Source organism: Triturus cristatus, chromosome 12 (assembly GCF_964204655.1).
Source record: "Triturus cristatus chromosome 12, aTriCri1.1, whole genome shotgun sequence".
NCBI classification, from domain to species: Eukaryota; Metazoa; Chordata; class Amphibia; order Caudata; family Salamandridae; genus Triturus; species Triturus cristatus.
In genome coordinates, this window is record NC_140595.1 from 611,134,221 (window position 1) to 611,160,276 (window position 26,056).

Sequence of the window (26,056 nt, forward strand, 5' to 3'; positions counted from 1 at the left end):
TAAGGTTAATCTGACAAAGTCCCACCTACTGAACCTGACAATACCCAAGGATGAATGGCAGAGGATCAAAGGGGAGTTACCTTTCCGCTGCACTTCTAAAGAGATCACCTATTTGGGAGTTAAGCTTATCCCTAGGGTGCGGGATCTGTATTAGGCCAATTTTTCTCCCCTCCTGCAACAAATAAAGAGCGATTTGGGCAACTGGAGTGCGGCCTACATCACTTGGTTAGGCAGGATTAATGTCATTAAGGTGAATGTTCTCACCGCCTACTTTATCTTTTCCAGGGGCTTCCTATTCCAGTGGAGAGAGGAATATTTAGGGAATTGGGGCTCATGCTGACCAAACTTATCTGGCAGGGGAAAAGGGCGTGACTCCCCTACAAATTGCTCACTAGACCATGTAAGGAAGGCGGCTTACCATTACCGGACTTTCAATCCTACTATCGAGCAGCACAAATACGAGTGCTCACGGAATGGTCACTGAGGCTCTCCGAGAAACATTGGCTGCACATAGACAGACAACAGGGCGTACCATCTGGGATCTTCTCTGGAAGCCTAAGCGAGATAGGCCACTTAATGCCTATATTAGCACACCTACCTCCACCATACTCAAGGTTTGGGACATCCTCACCTCCAGACTACAGCTTACGACCTTTCCCTCCCCTCACACGCCTATACATTTCAATGCTGCGTTCCCCCCCCCTGCTTTACAGGAAGGTCCCTTTGAGGCCTGGTGGGAAGGCGGTTGCCTTATGATTTCGCACTTATTTGATAAGGGGAAATTACTCCCGTTCGAGGAGTGCAAGAAACAATTTGCATTAACTAACAAAGAAGAATATCACTACTTACAACTGAAACACTGGGTGCAGCAGCCCTTGGTGCGGCGGGCTGCTACCAGGGAGTTGCTCCCTATCGAAAGGTTTGCACAGTCTGGGTCCTCCTCCAAGGGGTGTATCTCCTTTCTGTATGCTCTTATCCAATCGTTGAGTCCCAGGGCAACGCCACGCTTCAAACATTTTTGGAATAATCTGGTGAATGCTCCTTTGGAGGATAAGCACTGGGAACACTTGGGAAGGGATATAGTGAAATTCAATCACTCCATGTATCTTAGGGTGGCACACTACAAAATTATGTACGACTGGTACTTGTACCCTCAAAAACTACACACGGTTTTTCCAGGATCATCTGATAGGTGTTAGAGGGGGTGTGGGTTACTGGGCAATTTCCGACATATCTGGTGGGACTGCCCCGTCATCAAACCTTTTTGGAAGGAGATCCTGTCCCAAATAAAACTTATCTTAGGCTACCCCATTCCCAGCTCCATGGAACAGGTTCTCCTGGGGGTCCTGGACCCACTCCTGAAAAGACAGACACCGGGCGAGTAATCAGTGTTGTGGCTCTACCTGGGGGCCGCCAAAATGGCAGTTGCCACAGCCTGGAAGAAACAAGAGGCCCCATCCTTAACCCAGTGGCATGCAAGATTGTGGAGGGCTTTGGCTCTGGAGCGAAGGACTGATATCGTTGAAGACACTAGGAAAGGTTTTGATTACATCTGGGCTCCATTGGTTAGATACTTATCGGAGTGGCTTCCTTTGATGGCTTGCAATCCAAGGCTTAGGGCCCTCCATTTGTTTCTGATCTAATTACCTACCAACGTAGGGAGCTGTGAACATTTCATTGAGCATCGGGCGGAGGCTCTGATTCCCCAATCCTCGTGTCCATTTCGGTTATCTTTTCATTTGCACCATGACATCTCAGTTCGATTTATTCCTTTTTCTTTAGGTATAATTAAGCTTCCTTTTCATGTTACTCTCTAGGGTGCTTAGCTGGTTATATGTGCACAGTGTCGGGATTGCGACATGTTCTGATGAAACTGAGTTATATATTAAAGTTCATTTGCCTCGGACATGGCGAGCAAACTGTAACTTTTATGAACAAACTGTATTGCTAGGCGGATGATATTTTCGAGAAATGTTGCATATGTAATGCTTGTGTCACACTCTCTGAGAAAATTTCAAGAAAAAAATTTTTAAACAAAAAAAGTGACTGTTAGGACATAGTACAAAAAAATACTAATGCTATAAAAACATAATGAATCACCTTTTACGGTTTTATCTTTTAAAGTGTTAGGATTTGGTGAGGGACACGTCTTTGTGAAAAAATATAAATAAAAAATAATTTGCCATACAAAATTGTATCAAATACCGTGAGGTGATTCGTATCCCTGGCATTGTTGCTGGTGAAGAGGCAGGTATACTGTGTGTGGGGGCGACCGCAGTCTCAGAGCTCAAGATTCGTTGTGATATATTATGTACTGTAATGATGAACAATTGAAGCTCAACTACACGATGATTCCACTGACCCAGAGACCTAAGGGCATATGGGGGCTCAGGCCTATCAACTAAGTCGACTCGAGACACTAGGGATGCGGGTGCGGAATGAGTGAGTCTGCTGGGTGCAAATACACGTGTGGCTGTTTTGGGTTGCAACATTGTGGCGCTGGAAAACTGATATCAACTTCCCTTGGGCGTCACTGAATGGGGTGTTGCATCACTGAATGGGGTGTGGCGTCACTGAATGGGGTGTTGACCTGCGCAGAAGATGGAAGGGAAGATTATATAGGTTCGAATTGGGGAAATTGTTGTATTATGAGAGCTCTACCTGCATAAGACTTATGGGGACGGTATAATGTGCTGTACATCAGAGGCTTCTTGCAGGGGTTTACTTATTTGTTAGTATTGAACCATTTGCTGTACTTGTTCATATGGACATTAAATAAAAACAAAGAAGTTAGGAAATAGCTTCAAACAATATTACATCATGACAACAGTCTGTTTGCTATCTGAACTCGGCTTCCCCTTCAATCACTTGTTCATTGTGCCTTTGCCTTTCATCAGGTACAGGGACACACTGCCTTTTGGCTAGGTGAGCGCTATACAAATAGCACATACTTTCATACCATCTCATAAGAGTTTCCCGATGGATGCCTTACTTCATTTTTAGCATCCCTTCCACAACAGTTGGGGCTTTGTCAAATCTCTACAACTGAGCAATATTGGACCTTTCTGACAGTGCCCCAGGAAAGTGAAGTGACGTCTTTCCCCTGGAACTATCATAGACTCCCCAGTGTCTCCTACCATACCATCCTAACATCAGGTGCAGGTCTGATCCAGGAGGCAGCACTCAACTGGGAGACAGCTTGCATCATTGTAATCAATGATCTGTAAGTTATAAGGACCCATTACATCATTCTAGACTCACTTTGGAGATCCTAACCAATGTGAGCATTTAACTTTGCAGATATCGAGGACTGAGGAATTCATATTTATAGATGGTGTGTTCATGCATGTGTGTGCACCTCTACTAATACAATATTGCATAAACTGTCATAACACACATGAATGTTTATTAAGGGATATCTGTAGCATAGTTCTTGAATAATAAACAAGTTGATCCAGTAAACATGAAATGGCAGCTAAAGCATGCTTCTTTCATGCCACAATAAGCACCACTGTTTAAGCCCTTGAGTACTTCAAATTTTCTTTAGGTTTTCGAGTTTGCAGTAAAAAAGCAGTCTTTCTAAACTGGCAATAGTTAAGCTAATAGACCTGGCTTTATTGTGACAATGGAGGCAAAAACTGGCATGCAGAAATTATGTTTCCATGCAGTAGCATCTTATAAGCAGACCAACTGGATTTTCCAATGCTAGGTAGTGTTGTATTTTGTGGTAGTGGTATGGTATGGGTGGTGTGGTGATGGTACAAATGGTGTAATTGATAGTACTGGTGGTGGTGTTAGAAGGGGAGGTGTTATTGGTGGTTTTGGTGATGGGGTGTTATGATGGTTGTCGTGTAGTTGTTGGTGATAGTATTGGTGGTGCTAGTCGGGCTGTCAATAAGTAAGCAATGAAAAGCCAATAATCTACAATAATAGTCATGCTGGGCTTGCAGGCGAGTCATAACAGAAGCATTCAAAAATGTCTGGTACATGCCAATACACTGAAGAATAGGTGAGAGCCCAAGAGTACGCCTAAGATCCTATACAAGGGACAGTTAACAGAGCACTACTGTGCTGAATTAGTACTTCTTTAAGAAAAGAGCCTTCATCTTCTTTCTAAACTGCAGGAGAGATGGGAGTTTTCACCAGTCAGAAGCTTTCAGGATTATTTATTTGTTGCAGGGCATTTATGAGAGTAACATAGGCCCTGCAGTGCTGGGGCTCCCACCGCTAAGGGTAGCTCTCACTTGGCTGAACATTTTTCTGCAGGAAACTAGGTGGTATATTTTAGTGGTTTCTCACCAGTTCTTCAGGTGGTGGTCACTCTATGTGTTTTCCCCACTGAGTGAATTCTACAGTCTTAAGTGTTTGAAAAGGACTGGAACAGGACAGTTCTTCCTTTCTTGGTAATGCATTTTGGCACAGACCCGATTAACAAACAGTATGTGGGCTCTTACTTCTGAGATGTTCATCTCCTCCATCTCTGCAAGTGTAGGTGCCTTGAGCAGGACTCTGGGCCGTTGCCGATGACTGCCGGGTTCTGATAGCGAAAGGTTAATGCAAGATGTGGACTTGATGTCAGCTGTACAGGCATTCACAATGCAGGGCAAAGAGCCGAAACCTGGTGATAGAAGATCAAAAAACCATGGGAAAAAAAGAATATAAGTAGGTGTCTGGCAATTTATACCTAACTAGTTCTGCTACTACAGGTCAGTATTGACAAGCTATCAGTGTAGAGATTTCCAATTTCAGAACTAGTGTTACCCAATAGCAGCTCTGACACAGAGACTGTGATTAAACCAAAAATCCTTGGACTCCTAGACAAAAAACCAAAAGTCTTTACCTTTAAGAACTATTCAGTCATAGTTTGCACACTAACCGCTTTGTCAATGCATGGATCATCTTTTCTAAGACAAGAGCTACACACAGGTCAGCCACAGAAAATCAACTCTGCTTTGGGGACTGCTCTACTATCTGCTGCCTGGACCTAAACACTTCTCTGCTGGAGCATCCCAGTTCTTATCTGTATCACCCTCTCCTGTTTCAATAAATAGATTCCAGGCAATATTCAAAAGTTTGCGGCATCATGTAAACATAAATTTCATATGAAGTTAAAGTTCTATGTAAAGCTCTCTAACACCAAGTAGGAAACAGGGGCTGTGGCAAAACATGGAAATAAAAAAAGAGGCAGGTTCTATCCAGTTGTTATGAGTATTCCTGTGAAGTACAACACTCATAATCTCGAACTTATCAAAGTTTACTTTGAAACTAGCAACTGCCATAGATATCTTCAAAACATCAATCACCTTTGGTACAGGGTGTTCAAGGTTTCTCAGGGGCAGTTTTATGCCATCTAAAAAAAATTCTTTTTTGTCTACCCTGGGACACCAGCCACCTTAGTGGCCACGGCTCACGGTTCACTGCAGCCGGCCGCCATGCATGGGGCAGCATCAGACACTCACATGTACGTCGCCCCCCTCCCCCCTCCCCAGGGCCGCGGCGAGCCGGCTTCCCAGCCACCCGCCTGACCTGGTCAGGGGCAAGACTCACTGAACCAAGTGCCCTGGGGAGCTGCAGGATCTCTGCCTCCACAGGGCAGTGCATTGGAGCTGAGGGCTCACGTGGCCATCTTGTCTCCTGCCAGTTCCACTCCACTCCATGTTATTTTTCAGTTAAAGCAACCCAGGTGTACAGCCATGTCATGCACTCTCAAATTGTCCTTCCCTTTATATAAGCCTTTTAGCTAAAGGCCTACTTATCGCGTGATGGATCTACTTAGTTATTTATTTTTATTTATAAAGTTTTGTATAGCGCAAACATGACCAGTAAGGGTATCAGAGTGCTTTAAGGGGAGAGAGTTAATAAACCAGTAAAAGACACAGTAATAAAGTGCAGTTACGACATAAATGTAATCATAGAAGAATACAAAATTGAGGAGGGTGACCTCCCTAGGAGATCAGAACGAGGTAGTCGTGATCAACAGAACAGGAGTACAACAGGTAAGGTCGATTGATATATGGTATGGTGACGAATTTTAGGCCAACCGTTTATTCATCAGGAGTGTTTTCACTTCTAATTTGAAGGAATTAGAGGGAATCAGACGGATTTCCTTTGGATTTCCTTTGGAAGAGAATTCTGTTTTGATGGCGTTGAGTTCGAGACGGTTAAGCGCAAGCCAGTTCCGAGTATTTTGTAGAATAACGTTGAGGGTATTGGGGTGATTAGGGGAAGAGATTTTCAGGTACAGTTGTCTGTCATCTGCACACATGTGATAATGAATGTTGGAGGATGCTAAGGAGTCTGCTAAAGGTTCCATGAATAAGTTGAAGAGAATGGGAGAGAGGGAAGATCTCTGTGGGACTCCCAGAGTGACCGTAGAGGGCTTCGATGGTGAATGCTTGACCTTGATTCTTTGGGTTCGTTTATGGAGGAATGAAGTAAACCATTGACAGACCATCCCTACTAAACCCATCCTTCTTTCAAGTAGGTTTAGAAGGTTGACGTGTTTCACAGTGTCAAATGCTGAGGATAGGTAAGATAAGACACGCTTCATTCTGATCCAACATTGATAGAACGTCATCCACTATGTGTGTGAGTGCTGTTTCTGTGCTGTGATCTTGGCGGAAACCAGACGGGTATTGGTCTAGGAGTTGGTACTAATCTATGCGATTGCAGAGTTGGATCTGTACACATTTCTCAATAAGCTTCGCCAGAGTGGGAATGTTGGAGATTGGACATAAATTGTTTAAGTCTGCGCAATCTGCTGTTGTTTTTTTTAGGATGGGGGTTACCTGTCCTACTTTTAGACAATCAGGGAGGGTGCCTTGAAAGAGAGAGGCATTTACAATCTTAGTCCATGAAGGGAGGATAGACAATTTGATCCCTTTAAAGATAAAATGAGGTAAAGGATCAATGAAGTGATTAGATGGTGTCAGCACTGTAAGCAAGTAGTGAATGTCACTTTCCTTGAGTGGGTGAATGTGTGCCAGGAGGCATTGTTTTTGGGGGAAAGCTTAGGGTGACCGATAGTGATAGCAGACTGTGATGGATGACTAATGGTGAGTAAGTTAGATGGTATCAGCTCCCTCAGTGTCTGTAACTCCTTTTCAATAATGACCGATTTTTACATGAAGAAGGAAGCAAATTCTTTGTAATTAGAAGGCTTGTTGGAACCAATACTGGGAAAGTAGGGTTGGTTGTTGGATTGTTGCTCGACAATTTCAAAAAGCTTTTGGGACGATTTCTGGCTTGGTCCAGTTACTTATGGGCTGCACTGCAGCTACCGTGCCTACATGCCCATGAAGAGCCTTCACTACTTTCTCAGTTGCTCTTCATGGAAGCACCACCTTTGTACATTCAGTGGCTCCCAAATCAAGGTTTGTTTTCTTTTGTGCTTCTGACGTCCCTACACCCGTGGGCGGCTGCAGATAAAATTCATGGCGGTAACTGAGGACAGCTTGACTACATGCATATAGGATAATTTGAGGCCAGTATGGCCAACGGCAGACTTCACATAGGTGTTCCACGGTCTTCCATGCCACCTCAGCTCACCACGCATCTACTCATTCTTTCGGACACACTTGCTGGGATTTCAATATCTTCCCTCTCACAATACTAGAATATACTGCATAATATGATGCATTTAGTGGGCTAGAGGAGCCAATCCAGTCTTCTTGCCAATTAACATCTATTCGATTCGCACACACTCATGCCAGGAATGAATTCTGTATCTTCAAGTCTTGTCAGTGCGCCAACAGTGGTGCACGTAAAATCACTCCTAATGTGTATCACCACCAATTCCAATACTTCATATCTCAACAAAGCTATTAGTCCAGGGAACGGGCCCTGAAAACATCTGTTAGTTCTTTTCTTGGCTCATCGGTGACCTGGAGAGATGCATGCATTTCAGAAGTGACTATTTACATTTAATTCTCTGATATAATCAGAAATATACCCGACTTAGGGAAAATATGTCTTTCCTCCATCTTGTAATTTCTAGCCTTCATATGAATCCCTTGGAAGCTACATTAGTTACAGGTGCAGAGTGCCCACACTTCCCATTGTTTCCCCATTAGTCAGCATACCTTTCCCACTCTTGTGGTGAGCTTCTACAGGGCGAAGTTTCCGCTCTTGTTTGATTTCTTCCAGAATCTTTTCATGAAGGCTCCTTTGCTTCAGAGGCATAGGCTTCAGACTCCTTTCTGACACCTAAAGGCATTGAAGTGGAAATGGGTAAATGTTTATGTTGAACACCTATGCATTTAAACGCCATTTGTATCAATGAATTGTGTCTTACAATTTCATGGTAATACCAGGTATGGAGCTCTCTTAGATTAGTCATTGTGGTCCTTGTGTTAAGGGCCATTTCAACTGGTTGGGGAAATTCCTAGAGTTGTCTTGTATTTACATGGTGTTGAGATTAGGTAGAGGAGGTCCATGTGATTTACTATGTTTACGGTTGTTTCATGTTAATTGGACATATTCCTAGAGCTTCACTGTGTTTAATGAGTCTTCAGGCTCATAGTCAAATTCCTCAACTGTAGTGTGCTGAATGCATATATGCGTATAATTGTTATGGAGAAATTCACAACATATTTTGCACACATGAGTACAAGAAACTGGAAACAGCCACATACACTGTTGTTTCCGATTGACAATGTCAGGATCTTTGGATTTCTTGCACCAATGTCACTATGAAAGACAAAGGCGTCTGAAAGATGAGCATATATTTACCGCAGATATATGCCACATCGTATTGGACGAGTGTAAGGAGCATGACCAATGTAAATAGTGTGAACGTTGAAACTTTGTAGATATTGCCAAACATTTGCACTATGTTTCCCAAGCATCTGTGTGTTTCTAGTAAACTTACAACTTAATGCCGCGCAAGTAAACAGTGGATAATTTGTTGAGCAGGGCTTAGGACACCTCCATTTTTTAAATGTGTGAGAGGAGGGAAGTCATTGCGTTAAAAATAATTTTTTACATGGAAAAAAGTCAGGTTTCACATTTACCTTAGCCCCAGTCCTGCAGAATTTTCACAGTGGTGTAATTGCTGGGATATTTGGTTGTCGATCTGGGCAACTTGATGTCAGTTAGGAGGAGAACCAGTGTAGGAATGCATCCCCAAATTCCACGTGTGATGATGTAATGCTCGTTGAAACTTGGTCATTGGTATTAAAGGTGGGCAATAGATCAAGCAGGGGTTTGAGGTGAAGGTGCTGTTGTTTGGTGCAGGGTATCATCGATGACTGGGACTGCGGGTGACTGGGTGCTGTTGCATGGTTTGAAACCCTACTGGTAGTCATGTGGAAGTAACTGGCGTTAATTTGACCTTGTAGAGCGACAACAACTTCTCTCTTGGTTTCTCTCTGGGGAACGGTACATGTTTGATGGATTGGCAGCTGGTGTTGTTGACTAAATAGAGGTTGCTGTAGAAGGAGTCCCTCTCCAGTTTTACATGTGTATGGAAGATGTCTTGTGATAATATGTTGACAATATTGAGAAGCGGTGTTGGTGCTTGTCTGACGAGAGAGACTTCACAGTGATGGAAACTGGAATAATATTTTGAAGATCACGGCATAGTCTAAATGTGTGCCTTTAGAAATATTTTATCTTTAATCCATATAAACAATAACAGGAAATTTGCAACAGTAAATGCAACAATTTATATATATTAATAGACATTTATATCTCAACGAGGTTTAATTTTTCATCAAGACACATTGCCAGATTATTACATTAGATGGATGAATTCATTTATTGGTCCTGTGTTTGTATATCGATTTTGATTATATTTAGTAAGAAGCTATCACAAAACCTTTCATTATCACGCATTATTAGATAACATTTCATAGATGCGAGATGTTCTTGAGGGTATGTCACCGTCATATGTTGGAACTTGAAGCGCCAGTGATACTGGACATTAAGATTAGGTGCCTGTACTCTCATTGGTTCATTGTTCTATTACATATATAAATTGTGAAATGACATTCTTGAGGTGTGGGCTTTCTCATTAGATGGGTGTCCATTTGTGTTAGAACCCGATTCCTTAAACTGGTGGTTTCAAGCCAGTTCCCTACACAAACCGTCAGTAATTCTGTAAGTTGTGTGAATTTCTCTGTTGTCATGTTACCTTGGGGTATGGAAGTGGCGTTTCCAAAGGAATGGTTTGGGAATAGGTAACACAAGTATGGTGGACAATCACATATTCATAAGATTTTTGCTATTGACAAACATTTGCTAATACCATCGAACATTTCTGCACTTCAAAGCTCACATCTAAATAAAGTAGGTGGACGTGATTAAGGCAGTGTGTGAGAGTGTAATGGGGAACATTTCTTCACAGGGAAAATGGTTTCTATGAAAAAGAGGGAAGTTTTAAAACTATGCGTGATCTATGCAGATTTCGCTAACATTGAGCTTGCAGAATTTGAATTCTCCTTACAAACCACAAGAGTAGGGTTGTTGGAACAGGTATAAGCATGCAAATATACAAAACAATTCCACAATGTAGAGAAGTAGGTCAGCACAATGTGCATTTTTGACCTCTCTTTAATACTTCAATACTCAGCAAATATGAATGTGTCCAAAATTACTCCTTTTGTCGCTTTTAATTTCCAAAAACACTGTCTTGTCTTACGTGGAAACAGATGTTTCTTAAACTATGGGTTTGGGGCGAAATGTGAACAGTTTTGGAGAATATACCACCTCACTGTGGAGAAGGATTTTATAGAAAGGGGAAGGAATACGTTTCGAAGCTCCACCTTTACCCCTGACCCCCCTTGCTAGTCTCTACCAAAAACAACCTTTCAAAGATGTAAAAAGCCCTACCGGTTTGAGAGGTGGTCGAGACCTTATAAAGTCCAAAATTAGTTCGTGGGCATCTTTCTTCATTTTTGGAGGGATATCACCATCCACCTGTGGAATGAGAGAGTACAGATGAGGTGTAGCTTAAAGAGGAAACCGAGAAATATCCACCTGTGGAATGAGAGAGTACAGCTAAGGTTAGGAATAGAGAAAGGGTTGGGAAATCATCTTCTTTTTGAAGTATAGATTTTTATTGGCATTTCCAAAAGTACATTACCAGATTTGACTAAAATGCATCGTATCACATCAAACAGAACTTCTCTTAAAGTCCCCACTCTCCCCCAAACATCCCCCCCACAATCCTCCGCAGGCTCTAACACCTTCTTTGTAGGATAAATACGTACAGTGCTGGGTCGACGTAATGGATCAAAAGACAAAAATGCAAGCAGAGCATACATAGAGCACAAGGTGAAAGTCCCTCATAGTGTCTACTGCAACCTTATCTACCCCTCGTTCCATGTCACTCTGAGAGCATCGCTGCCCAAGCCCGTAGGTCATCCGCCAGTTTATCATCCTGGCGTGTCTTACTCATGTGGCTCCCTTCAGCGTTCGTCCACTCAGCCATATCCTGCAGCCAATCAGCAACTGTCGGTGCTCTCGACAACAGCCACCCTATTACTACCCTATGCTTTGCTAGCACCAGCCCCAGAATAAGGAATTTTCTACTTCATTTCTTCTTCTTCCTAATAGGCAAAATCATCTTCGTAGTGACAAAATATAGGTGAGTTTTTGAATTACATAAGTGACAAAGAACATCACCTGTGGGACGAGAGAGTATGGTTCAGGTCAGCAACAGGACCTTGGGACATAAAGGAGTGTGGAGAAGGAAAGAAGGCGGCATGGGAAAAGCAGACCAGAAAAGGGGAGAGGAAGCGGCTCAGATGGAGTGGAAGATATAAAATGACGAGGGGCAATGTACGGAGAAACAAAATGTGTGTTTGAGGAACAATACAGTGATGGAGAAATAAGTAAATGAAGAGACTGTAGACCTGGTGGGAGCGTGTACAATAGGACTAAAAGAGTTAAAATGCCTGGAGGAGTAAAGGGTTGGATGCCACAGGCAAAGAGTGTTGTAATTGTTAGCAAGGTGTGTTTTTTTGACTCAAGCTGATAATGAAACAGCATCAAATGAACTGATATGTGGTCATGTGTATATTATTTGTAAAATTAGGGCCAGCATGCACAAACACTAATAATGTAATCTGAGCAAGTCACAAACGGGACAAGGGCCAGGATGATGGAAGAAGGAAATAGAAATGGCACAGCTTTCATTTCATTAGCTCAGCTTGAATTGAAGGAAACCAGAATTATTAAACAGATCTTACTTCTTTCATCAACGTGTTTCATTACCTGCAATGACTGTATGTGGCAGTAGTGGACCCAAATGGGCAAAATACCACACCTCACAAATTGACCTTTTATGAATCACTTAGTTAGTGAGAAACATTCCCAGATGAATTGTAAATATAGAGGTGCTATCGCAGTTCTGATACTCTACTACCAAAGGTGATTGTTGTCCATTAGATACTTAAGGTCAAATCAATATGCATTCAAATAGTACTGCATTCAGCACCCTCATAGACAATTAGTACAACCATGAAAAGTCATGGATATTGCTAAGCATGAGTACAATATTCAATAATCCTTATAGAAAAACATGCACATAAATTTCCCTAGTGAACAAAAATAACACAAGATCCAATTTTTATACTCCAAGCTTTTCACTGTTGGTTTGTTCTGTATTCTGAAGAACTCTGTATTGGATGCAATAATAATCCTGCGAGGACAGGTAAAAATGTATTAAGAAAATATAATATTTCAAAATTTCATTAAGTATTCAATCCAGCATGGACAGACAAAGGTTTAATGCACATGACGTTCTCTTACGCCCCTTACTTTATGGCGAATCAGAGATGGGGCAATTGTAAGTGGAGAGACTACTGGCACGGTAAGGAAGTAAATTAACAGAGATTATGTTACGTATTAGAGAGTTGTGGCTTGAAACTCCTGTGTCTGACCCTGAGGAGCTATTCTGTCAATTTAAAACGGACACTATGGATTATTTTTTTTCTGAATAAAACCATTAGGGACACGATAGGGAAAGAATGCAAGGATGTGGATCTTGATAGGTTTCCTCACTTCCAATCAAAGAAATGCCATGTAGAAAAATTTTAAACACAACTTCTGTCATTTCCAAAAGTGAATTCTATGTTTGCAGTTATAGCTGACGTTCCCTTTATTGCATCTGAAAAATCTACTCGTGATCTAGGGGTTAACAAAGTTGTAGCAAGTTGAAAAATAACATATTCAGCTATGAACCTTTTTATGCTTGCGGGATCTTACAGTGCATGTGCAAGTCAAATTTTATTGAATTGTTTCCAAATTCTTTGAGTGCAATAAAGGAAAGGCCATTGGTACATTTTAGCTTCATTGGAGTTAGGCACAGTATTCTTTTTTACACCACTTTGATGATCTTTGGTCGATAGCAACTGCTCCAGGGACTTGAATTGCTTCTCAGAGACATTTATGATTAAAGTCATGGCAGATGCAGGCAAATAAAAAATCTCTAATTACACTTCTTCTGTACTTCGGCCCAAAGGTACTTAAACAACTTTAGAAGAAAAAGATGATTGCACCCATTTAACAATGGACAAACCAGAGAAAGTTAGAGACAATCCCATCCTAATCAGTTCGAAGGCAATCTGAGCAGCCCTTTGCTTGGAGAGATCACGGCAGCCTGCCATTGACCTCAATTTTTGCTTCTGGGCGCTGATAATTTCCCAGGAACCCCCATTCAAATAGGTCTGCAAGCCCTGCTGTAAGTAGCACTTCCACCTTGTCAAACGCCTTATCAGCATTGACAGGAGGACAGTTCCCCTTAAAATACTTCTGGCTATAACCACAATATGAAGAATTTTTAGTATTGGCACTGGATTACCTATCCTTAATACAACTTGCCTGATTTGGCTTAATCAAGCCAGGAAGAATGCTTTCTAACCTCATCACTAGTATTTTGGAAAACAAAGAGTACCATTAAGATTTAGGAAGAATATATGTTTTCTATGTATGAGATTTGAATACCTCATTCATATTTGGGACTAGAGCCGCTGGGACCAGAGCTGCCCCAGATAGTATCTCTTTGAATAGTCTGTGTATAGTTTTCAGCATTAGTAAGCTAAAGACCATAAAGAAGCCAGCTAAGAGCCCAAATGAGCTCGGTGACTTGGAAAATATGCGGCTATTATAACCCTTAGCGCCACATCTTTAGATTTTGAGGCCTCCAGAACCTTTATGTTCATATCTGTGATCATCGGCATGTTTTACTAAACCTTCAGCCGGGTATAGTCCTATGAAAAATGCTGCGAGCTGTGTAGTTTATCCTCTTCTTCTGTAACCTTGCTTCTTGTCATCGATCTCTCAATGAAGAAACAAGTTTGTTTAACAGACAGTAATTTTCCAACTTTATTTCTTTCCATATGATATTGTGAATCTAACCTGGTCATCAAGCAGTATATTTTATTAATCTCAAAGATTCTAACCTGCCCTCTCAGAATCAAAACCTTTCACAATAACCATTGTGATTGTGTGCCTTGTATGTCGAATTTTCAGACCATAGCTCCTGTCTCAGAGGCAGCTGCAGCCACCCTCATTCTTTTGACCCTATCTGCCTCAAAAATTAATTGTCCTCTTACCACCTTCTTCAGGACATCCCATAAGTTTCCTGTGCTCACTTCTCCCACTGAGATATTGGTGAAGTAATCCTTAATAGATGAACTGATGTTCTCTTGCACTACAGGATTCTTAAGCAATATATCGTTCAATTTCCAATGACTTCTATGGCAAGAACATCTCACACCTGCCCATCTAATCATGCCCGGCCCACCTCCTCCACTATGTGCAAAAGGCATTTGTCTGCCAAGAGATCATCCAGCTTAGCATAAGTTCAGTGCGCCCTTGAGTAAAGGAGGAAGTCTTTTGTGAACGGATGGCGGCACCTCCATAAGTCTATTTCTCCCCATTGCATGAAAGTGCAACCAAGCTCCCATATGTGGCCTGTGGTTACCAAATTTAGGTGACCTGCCACTTAATGAGGGCCCATGGGTTTGCTCAATATTTCTTCCATAGCTTTCATAAGGCGATATTCTCATCCCATGTTAGGGAGATAAATAGGTACAATAGTCCTCAATCATCACATCGTTGAGCAGTATCCTTCCTTTCTCTTTGTCTGGGATGCCAGGACATATATTCCACTCCCCGAGAAAGAAGAATGAGAAGAATGCCCATCCCTGCAACTTCCTTCCAAGTGAAAGAGAAGGTATGGAACCTTTGTAGTTTGCATGCAGCTTTCATTAGAATGTAAGAAGCAAACACCCAAGGGGATTTAAGCTAATTCCCTCACTATGCTTGACAGGGCTTTTAAGCCCTGGAATTATATGTAGTTATGGTCACCATTGTGTGAGAGATAGGCCTTATCGCTGTGAGTTCCCCTTAATGCAGTATGTGCAGAACCCTTAAGTGTATCAGGGGCATACTTTGCATGATACATTACATCATGTTGCTGTAAAGCCATTTATTTTTCTTCCCATCCGCCCTTTTTCAATAAACACCTCTGTAATTAAAACTACTACTCTTTCTCTACAGCAGATTGAGCCTTCATCTCATTCCCAAAATCTTGTGAGCATTTGTTAGGGATCTTGTAGACCACTGTTTCTCTTGCAGGCTAAAGTTGATTATGAACTGGCGCCCCCATCTCTATTTGCCTCCTTAAGCCCTCAAAAGGATGTCACTAGTCTGAAAGCTTTCCTCTTCTCTAGCATGTCCTGTAAAAGGTCCTAAAATATGTGTATATCTGCACCATTGTAAGACACCTCTAAATCACCATGGGACAAGGCCATGATACACTCCTAGTCTTCAAAGTGGTGTACAGGAACTAGCATGTCCAGGAGAACTGAGGTTTTGTGGGACCAACAGGCAATTTGATGTGCCCTGTCAATTTGGATATGAGTTCAGTCTCTGGTTTCCAAGATGGCCTAATCAGTTCTTGCTTATATTTTTTGATGTCATTATCTCTGCCCGCCTGGGAACTCCTCTAGTACTGATAATGTTCCATCTGCACCTGTTCTCAAGGTCCTCTTGCTTTTCTTGTAAGATTGTTTCTGCTCCTCCAGTTCCAAAGTATGGGCTCTGAATTCTTTTTGATCCAAGGTGCTTTATCCATTGTTTACTCTATTACCCAAATCTGAAAAATCCATGTTGGCATCTTTAAGTCTTTCTTTAGCTCTTCCCCGATGGTGCTGATTCCAAAATAATGTCCACATATAATTGCTGCGTAAAGGTCTTAATCACTGCCTTATTGTTGCCAGGATCTTGGACTTCTATGGGCATTTTTTCATCCTCACAATACTTCAACTGTCTTTTTCCGGTTGGAGCTTCTCTGCTCTAGCAGCTCTTTTATGTTGCCCTCTCATTTTAGTCTCTGATGTGTGATTGTCTCATTATATCCCTGTGCATCTGTAGAAACTATTCCATGTGTGCATGAAACGTGAGGCTGAACTTAATATTAATGAAGCGTACACCAGACTAAGTCGTCAAAATAAGTACTTACTTAAAGAGAATCTCTCTTCCTTGATTCAGCTGTCCTTGGGTGTTAATGGACTGCCTTTGTCTTACTTGCTACTCTTCGCATATCTTCTCTTCCTTTGTAATTCCCCTCTGCTATTGCTCGCCTTATTTTACCATTAAGCTGCGAGGGCAAGTTTCTTAGGGGGCTAGTGCCGTCCACCACCTTCATGTGACATGCCTCTAAAAACCTGTCAAAGACCACACTTGGAGCCCTAGCTTTAATTTATGTGGCTCCTTCCTGTGTCTTTGGGGCAGCACCACCTTGAGCCTCAGATGGCAGGTGAAACACCTTCTCCAAGGCCATCCATCTGAGAATCAGTCTCAGGTGCCTCACTTCTGCACACCCTTCAGGTCTTGTGCGTGTATTATTGATGGTTTGACAATGGGAGAGGAGCCTCACTTCCACAACACATTGGCTGGTCACTACCTTGTCCTGTTTATGGCTTAGCCATTTCCACTTCCACCCCACCCTGTCAAGTAGGACAGCACAGCCCTTACTCTTCCCAGAGTGCCCCTGCATAAAGGTTGCATTATTGGCTTCTTGTTGTTCTTAAGTGCAAGATCATTACCTCATGCCTTCACTGTGGTCTATTCCTTCCACCTATTGTGCCAGGCAGGCTATGTGACCTCCTCACTGAAGTCCCCTCTGTCCACTAACTGCGCCACCAATCTTGTGGGCCAACTTCCTCTGCTTCCAGTTTTATAAATTCAGAGCACTTCCAGCATCTCCACTGCCTGTAACTGCACCTGTTCCTCTGCTTGCAAGGGGTGCCTCATTCTCCTGGCTGGGGAGATCTGGTGAATTTGCCCTGTCTTACCCTCCACACTCAATGCCCTGTCAGACAAGGTCTATGGTCTGCTTTCCTTCAGGCCTGTACTCCTTGTTGTCACTGCGATTGCTGTCCCTAAGGTGTACTTTACAACAGCCATGACCTCTGAGCTCCGCTCTTCATACATGAATCACCCGAGCTAGCACTAGCCTTGGGATCCTTCTGGGACTGACCAGGCGGGAACACATGCTCCTGCTGCAGTCACAGGGACCAAAAATCTGCCGTTCTCTTCCTTCTAACTACAAGTTCCCTGTAATCACTATTACACAAAAATTGCAAAGGTGAAGGAACAATTTATTATGATTTTCAATTGAGTTGTGCAATATCTGGAAAGGGAGGAAGACTCAAAGCGCCTAAACATGCACTTTTATGATGGAATAAATAACTCAAGATACTGGGTGGAGGCCTGGAGGGGTGTTCCCCATGTTACGGCAAGCTTTTAGCTGCACTTAGGCATAGCCTAAAATAGTCTGTCATGCAGCATTCCACAATTTCGCTATTATATTTGTTGTAAGGTCCTAGATGCATTAGAAGTGTGGGGTTGCATATTATCCTCCTCTAAGAATGAGAAAGGCATCTGTTCTACCACACTTGTACTGTGCTCCAGAATTCCTGATGCTCCCAGAAGATCCAGAGCTTGATAGCTAAGAAGTACTGCCAACTAGAATTTTCATGAGCTGCAGCATGGTCAGGAGGTGGGCCAGTCTTGAACGAAGTGTCTTGTTATGAGTGCATCAATGAGGGTTGGTCCGATGCTTCTGGATGGACTTGTGGGTGAAGCAAAGAGTCAGGTCAAGGGTAAGAAGACAATATGAGGGGGTCCTGTTGCACAGCTGCTAATGAATTATATTTCTAATGGATACTTCTAACTGCAGATTCCTCACCTTAGAATATCCCCCCCTAGATCTGGACATTTTTTGTACTAGTGCCCCAGTGAGCTGCTAGGTGGTGTCCTATAGCTTCGTGCTGAACCCATATTTCCCCTGAAGGGACAGAGCAGGGCCCCATGTGAGTGCCACTCTAGATAGCTATCAGTTGCTTTCTTTCCATGTCTTACGACGTGAATCCGGAGAACTGCTCTGATGTTGTCAGTTTTCAGATAACTCCAGAACTTTTCCTCAGTGTGATAGGGAATGATGTTCCCACTGAAATCAACTAGATTCAAACTGTGCCAAGACTGAAGGAAGCAGATGTCAGGCATGGGCCCGTATGCAGTGTGCCATTGATGCCTGGGCTCAGCATATGATTCAAAGTCATGTGATAAGTGCACCCTCATGCACCAGGAGACAGAACACAAGAAGAAGTTGCTGCCTTCATGTAGATCCCACTCTAAGTCATAGGCCTAGTCACGGGTTGTTCCAATGACCTTTCCACTTTCTGCTCAAAGTCCTTTCTTAAGTCCAAGTTCAAATGAAACCTAAAAAAGCAGACCTGGACTCAACCCCATTTGGCCACTCTGACTCCAGATAAAAGGCATGAGGACATCAAGATGTGAGTCGAACTGCATTGAGGCCACCAGCCCTGGAGCCGATTCCTCAGTTGGTCCTTAGGTACGTTTCTCAGGTCATCGTCAACCTGCAGCACATCGAGGTCCTTGGAAGGGGACATGCTACAAATATTAATTGCGCCTCTACTTCCATCTGCCGGACCTTATGGCCCTGTGGAACTGCAAGGGCCTACAGTCGGGTTACTGCTGGCGGGTCTGTGCCTGGCACTGTCTTTCTCCTCAGAACTCCTTAAATGGCCTGTCTCGAATCTGGTACACCCTTCCACCATGTCCCTGAGCCCCACACTGGTCCCCACCACCCAACACCGGTCCCAGTGCCACTGGCGCTGACGAATGAGCTGGTGCCTATGTCAGATCCCAAACTGATGTCAACACGTGCTCGACTGATGTGCCATGAGATTACAAAAGTATCACCTGTTGTCAAGCGGCCTGACTCTAACCCTGTGCCACTACTGCTTTGAAGCTATCTGCAGTGGCTCCATTCTGTTTTTGGTTCCGATTCTGACCCTCTGCAGTGTGCACCCCAGGATACTGATGATGATGATGATGATGATGATGGGAAGAAGAATGGCTTTCTCCCACCTTATTATACTGATGATACCTTATACCTTGATTTGCAAAATGCCAAGGGGCTTGATAATCTCCCTGAGAAACAGTTTGACTCACATGGGCAATCAATTGAAGAAAGTGCTAATTTGCAGTGGTGGTTCGAAAGGCAGCTAAAGTGCTGGAATTACAACTGCCTGCCACTGGCAATATCCGTGCTGTTGCTCCCATTCAATGATGTTCTCAAAGATACTTCAATACTACCTGCTCGAAATCATGATCCTGTCCTGTGAACAGGCAGAGGAGTAGATGACATAGACTGGTGCCGAGTGATTTAGATTTTATCAAGAAGCACCCCACTGCAGATAGCCTTATTGTTCAGATCTCAACCAGTAGGGTGAACCCTAACTCATTTTGGACCAATTCTCCAGATTAACATCTTTTGCAAGCATATGTTTTCCCCTGTCAAGTTGGTACCGTTAACCGTAAATGCCATATGTCTGTTTGGTCGATACAAACATGCATTTTGGGATATGGTCAGCGAGGTCTTGCTGGCAGTCTGGGGGGATATTAAGGCCTTTCTAGCTCACATGATACATGCCCTGCAGAATGCGACCAAGTAATGCATTGGTAGGGTAGTGGGTACCCGGGTTGTCCTTCATAGGCAAACCTCACTGAGGTCTATTGGTTCTCCAGTGATGTACAGGCTTTGCTAATGGACATACACTTTGGTGGATCTCTAATTTGAAACACTTTAAGGATAGCAGATCCACAGCCCATTCTTTGGGACTGCTGACCCCTGCCAAACAATTTCCTCACCAGTTCCAGAAATGTAGGGGCTACACCAGAGGACTGGCATATCGGCAGAGGCAGCCTTACCAACAAGTGATGCAGCAAAAAGCCCAGTTCTTTCTGGACTGGTGATCGTGATCCAGCAGGCAACTTGAGGGCCAGAAGGGACCCTAGTTTTTCCACTCTTCCTCTGCTACAACGGCCAATAAACCTCTGTTGTTTGCCCTCAGCAGCACATCTCAACAAGTACAGAGAAGGATTCAGCATTTCTGCCCTACCTTTTCTCTCCTGCCTACCCAATATTCCTCCCACACTGGAACAAATTTCAATAGAACATTGGTCAAACCTACTACAGGAGGTACGCCTGTTGCATGCCAAAGGTACTGGCTAGTAACTCAGAGAAAGATGGTGATTGTTACTCATGATATTTCTTCATTCTAAAAAAGGACAGTTGCATTAGGCCTATTTTGGTGGATAGAGTATTCACCAGAAAAAAATTATCAAAGGTAAGTAGCTTTTTCTGTATCAACCGTTTTTAATTTGTAAATCTAATCCTATGTCCACATGGTACCTAGAATTTGGGGGGGAACCCTGAGAAATCTTTTGCATTTATCCATAGGTGAAATGGATCTGTGTGTGGCTGGGATCTCTGACATCCTGGTCTGGAGTGTTTTATTCAACACATTGTGCTTCAAAATTTGGGTAAGTGATGTCCCATTCCTGGTTCCCATTACATTACAGCCCTCATTTAGAGTCTGGTGTTAGTGCCAAATGTGTGCAAACTGTATTTGTTCTCATTTTAGCACTAACACATATTTAGAGTACAAATCACCAGAGCTCACAATTCTCCAATCTCACCAGCATGTAAAAGCTGGTAAAAATTGAAAGTACAAAGTAGGAAATAGGTGGCGCACTGTAAGTGCACCCCCCTAATAGCAGCCTTCTGGAGGGGGTCATGGTGGTCCTATGGACCCCCCACACATCCCCTTGCAGGTGGGTTCAGTCACTCACTGCACCTGCCTGCAAGGGCATCTCTTTCCCTTTTTCAAAATGCAGTCAGGTGCCGCCTGCACAGTGAAACACGGAGCAGCTTTGAATCAGCCGCTCTGTATTTCACTTTAATGCGCTGCCCCCAGGGTGGCACACGTTTGCCACTGCCCTGAGGGCAGTGCATTCAACCTAATAGGACGCACTCTCCCTGGTTGTGCCTGGTGCACCTGTTTGAAGGGAAAGTGCATCCTATACGTAAAAGGGCCCCTGGTGTAACTTCCAAAGAGCACATGACATTGCATTCACAACTTACCATTACTGTGCGCAGTTTATAGTTGCGTGCCCGGATATCTTGCATCAACATCTCAAAGGGTGTTAGCTGATACTCAGTGGGTAGGGGGTTGAACTGCATTTCCTGGACCTTCTTTAGTTTCACACCCTGGCGCAGGTCCCTCATCAGCTGCACCCACAGCCGTGCCTGTGAAGTCACAAAAAAGAAGCCAACATATCATCTTGCTAAGTGAGCACACATTTCACACATAGATCAGTCTTGAAGACAGACTCATGGCAGTTCAAGAAAGAAAAGCAACTGCAAGATGGACAGTTTTAGAAATTAAGACATGTTGACCACTAATGAGCACACAATGAGGTGGTAAAAACACCCAGGAAGCAATTACTGTTAAGTGATCCAGTGTATGTGAAAGGCAAATTTAATTCGTTGATAGGGCCTTTTGACATTTACCAAGTGGCTGTGGCTTGGAAAGGCTTATGGAGAAGGGTCATAGCCAACCGGTTATAGTACTCACATATGATAGCTTCAAGAGTACCCAATATGCTGATGATACATTACTCTACCTGGAAACCCCCTCAGCTTCAAGCATTCAGTACCTCAGTCACTGCCTGCACAATTTTCCTGTGCCTACCTGAAGCTCAACCCAGCCAAAAAATAGTTCCTGTTATTTGCCAAGAACAATTAACAAGAAACAGTACAAACCTGTGTCAATGACATTACGCTTGACAGCTTTGAACCCCAATTTTCACTCAATACCAAGTCATTTGGATTCCCTCTAGATACTAACTTCACCCTCAAGAAACATATTGGCAAACAAATGAAGAATGCCTGATACCGAGCACTCTGTTCTAAAGAGAGTGAAGCCCTCATACTCTCGCATCTAGATGGTGGTAACGCCTTGCTCTGTGGCCTCCAAAACTCTAGACTGGCACTCCTCAATGAGATCCTACATGCTGCATCATGTCTCATCCAGAGACTGAAGAAATGTGATCACATCAGCCCCATCCAGATGGAACTCCGCTGGCTCCCCTTGTCAATCCGCCCAATCTTTAAAACTAGCTGTGTCATTTACAAAGCTATCACAACCATCATTCCCACTTACCTTGCAGACAAGCTCACCATTTTGGTCGTTCTTGGCACACCATCAGCCAGGACACATTCAGACTGCTGACTAAGAGGTGTAAAACACAAAAACCAAGGCAGCAGGCCATTTTCATCTATGCACCCGGATCCGGAACAACATCCCTGCATCCATCAGGATTGAGCCAAAGCTGCTCTAATTTAGGAAAGAGTAGGAAGATACACCTCTGTAAAACATACTACACAATGCATTAACAGTCCACAAACCAACTACCTCTCCTATCACTTGATTGTATGCTCGTCTTTGACCCTGTACATCACTCTGCTTCCTTTCGGCTATGTAAATGCTATAGAAATATCACAACCATACCTCTGCTGGCTTCTTGGAGGGAGCTGCCTTTTCAGTAAACAGTGAGGCTGTGCTGCTCTGCTATCCTGCCTAGATCAAACTTAAGCGAACCCTTTGATTAAGCAGCTTTCCTAAAACCCAAAGATCATCAAACCCATCACAAAGAAAGAAGTTGTCAGTCCACAAAATCTGGTCAGTTGCTGCCTAATCTCCACTGGCCCATTTATCAGTAAACTCGTCAAGAGCTGCTTCAATCAGATATCCAGTTTCATGTTAGAAAACAACCAGCCTTTACATCACCAAATGTATTTCTTGCCCGGGAGAAGAGTAGAATCCACCTGCTGTCCAACTGGACTCTATTGTCCAAAGACATCAGTCGACAGGAATTGAGTTGTTGCACTAATACTGAAATTTGAGTCAATCTTTGATGCAGGTTTCTATTTCACACAACAACAGATGCTAAACGGCCTTGTCTTCCACCTCTCTGAAAAACTGAGCATTCTCACCTCCACCATAATCATAAACTCTTTTCCACATCATCACCAGCTACCTAGATGGTTCCACACAAGACTCCACACCTGCGGAGCGCAGCTCACCACCAACCACTGCGATCAAAGTAAAAATCCTGTCAGCGAGACTGGTCTCCAACTGTTCCCCTTTTGCCACTAGTAAATCAATTTATCAGAAGTACCTTTTTCACCATGCGCCATAATTTTCCTCATTGAGATTCCCAAAAATGGTCCAAGACATAAACTTTGTGGTCCTGTCATGCCTAGACGAAGCAAGCAATCTATACATGGCAGGGCCTGATTTAGAGCTGGTACAAAAATTGTGTGTTACAGTGGTGAACAGTTGCACAACATAACAGATTAGAATTAATCTTGATTATTTAATCCAAATACGACATCACCATATGTCCATTCAAAGAATGATTGTGATTTTATTTCATCACAAAACAAGAATGTATCGAGTAAAAAAACACAATACATTTCACGTTTAAACGTTTAAAGATTGGTGCACAGAAAGTGGGGTGACAAGTGCATAGGAAGGACTTGTGATAGTGATGTGGGAAGGGAAGGTGGTGTACATTTTATACATCAACAGCCAATGTTTTTAACCTATCCAGTCAGACACCTGGCAATTACAACTATGGCAAATCATAACATAATAGAGTGGATGCAGATATATAATCTCTGTCATCTATTTCCGACAAAAACAAAAGAACAATACTGTTGACGTTTCGACCCCTATGTACAACAGGACACTTTGTGCCTCAACTGAGGGTCTTCATCAGGACCAACGTGGAAGGGGGGGAGGAAGAAGGCACCTATGGACAACATGATAACGTTAATCAGGCCCAAAAACTAAAGAGACTTGTAAATGCAGTCGCCCAACAGTTGCTGCACCTGTCTGCGCAATCACATCACTCTAGCCTTATGGGCTTTCTATTATTAGCCCATGGCTAGAAGCAGCTCATTCAATGCTCCCTGCATTGCCCGTAAGGCCATTCACAGTGTCAGAGCAAACTTCATCCGGTTGAAAGTTTGTTGATATGCCCATAACAAGACTAGTCCGCCTCCTAAGTGTCCCGTCCTTCAAGAAAATGAAGTTCGGTGTACTTTTTAATTCAGCAGTTGGATCATCAAGGACCATCAGGAATTCTGGAACATAGTAAAGGTGTGGTAGTTCCGATGATGGTCTTATTCTTAGAGGAGGATAACGCGCAACTCTGTCAACCCCAGTATTCCAATGCACCCAAGGCATAGATACAAGTATAAGACCAAATTTCAAGAATGCAGCACAGCAGAACCTATGACAGACCATGCTTTAGTGAAACAAAAACTTGCCATGACATGTTGGGAGCACCCCTCCATGCCTCATCCACAACACCAAATGCTGTTGATACAGGCCATTCCTCGCCATTGCAACCTCCACAAAAAAACATTAGCCAACACACTAATATGGGAAGAATAAAGAAAATGTGCTGGTATTGCTTACTCCTATTCTCGTCACTTCATTTGGTAGCACCGCTACTAGTTTGCCACAATTTGTTTGGAGCACCTTGCCCAAACTCAAGCAAGACCCCAAAACTCTTCCCATACATGGCATACTATAAATACACTGCCAAGCAAGCACAATTAACTGAGCAGTCTCCTACTCATACACCCACAAGTGCTTCAGGGCCTCATCAGGGCTATGCAGTGCTCTACAAATGCTACCTTACTCTATAGATCACAGCATGATAAGGTCATTTGAGGTACTGCCAAAAATATTAAATATTTTCTCTCAAGATACACTTTATATACCAACATCTGCAAAACCTGTGTCTTAGCATTTTCTCTTTGCAAGGTGCTTTGTCTTTGTTTTATTGTGTTTCCTTTCCTGTTTTATGACTTGATTGCATTTGTAGTTCTTGACTTTTACTTGTGTTCTCTATTTAGGAAACCGCCAAACAACAGGACGAGATGTGTTTAGAAGCTTCTTAATGAGTGAATTTGGGGTAGTGAGTCTTGAATCAAAAGAGATAACACTCACAGTGTTGGTTAGTTAAGAGGATATCAGAAAAATAAAAAAGTAAGAGCTGCGCTAAAGACAATATAACAAAAATATTAGGAGACAAAAATGCCAAACTAGACTGAATGGAAGAGACTCCCACCAGGACACAGACAAAATAAACAATAACGGATAAAACAAATTGGCCCACGTTCTGAACTTTACTTTCCATAAAAAAGATGGCCCAAGGATCTGTTGGCTTGGACAGTCTGCGATCTTTTGCCCACAATTGGGGAAGAGTGGATCACAATGACTTGCAATCAGAAGCAGGGGTCAATTGATCGCATGTGACCCAAATTCAATTGAGTCAGGAAAAGATCCCTTATCTTCCATTAAATAGCTGATGGAGAAACGTGCAGCCGTTGCTGTGGTCAATCAGGCAGTCATATTGTTTCTGGTACAATTCTAATCTTGGAGCAAGCTTTTTCTAGCCATCAAGCACATCAATGTGTGTAATGTTTGTGTAGATCTTTATTATAAAGAGATAGAGAAGATTGCAAAGAAGGATAGATGGGGTTGGAAAGATAGGTAACACGTTTTGCAAAGATAGCTTGATAGATGGTTGCCAAGCTAGACAAGGTTACAAAGCTAGATAGATAGATAGATAGATAGATAGATAGATAGATAGA

The 26,056-nt window shown here is 42.9% G+C and overlaps 1 protein-coding gene across 2 annotated transcripts in view; it reads right to left on the reverse strand.

Annotated features, from left to right (window-relative positions):
• SPIRE2 (spire type actin nucleation factor 2) overlaps window positions 1-26,056 on the reverse strand; it is a 256,806-nt gene that overhangs the window by 74,296 nt on the left and 156,454 nt on the right. For both annotated transcript variants that reach the window (XM_085638754.1, XM_085638755.1), the window contains exons 5-8: window positions 21,467-21,631; window positions 10,831-10,917; window positions 8,082-8,205; window positions 4,455-4,618 (exon numbers count right to left, since the gene is read on the reverse strand). In XM_085638754.1, the coding sequence (XP_085494880.1) occupies window positions 4,455-4,618; window positions 8,082-8,205; window positions 10,831-10,917; window positions 21,467-21,631 (540 nt within the window). The remainder of the gene's footprint in view (window positions 1-4,454; window positions 4,619-8,081; window positions 8,206-10,830; window positions 10,918-21,466; window positions 21,632-26,056) is intronic.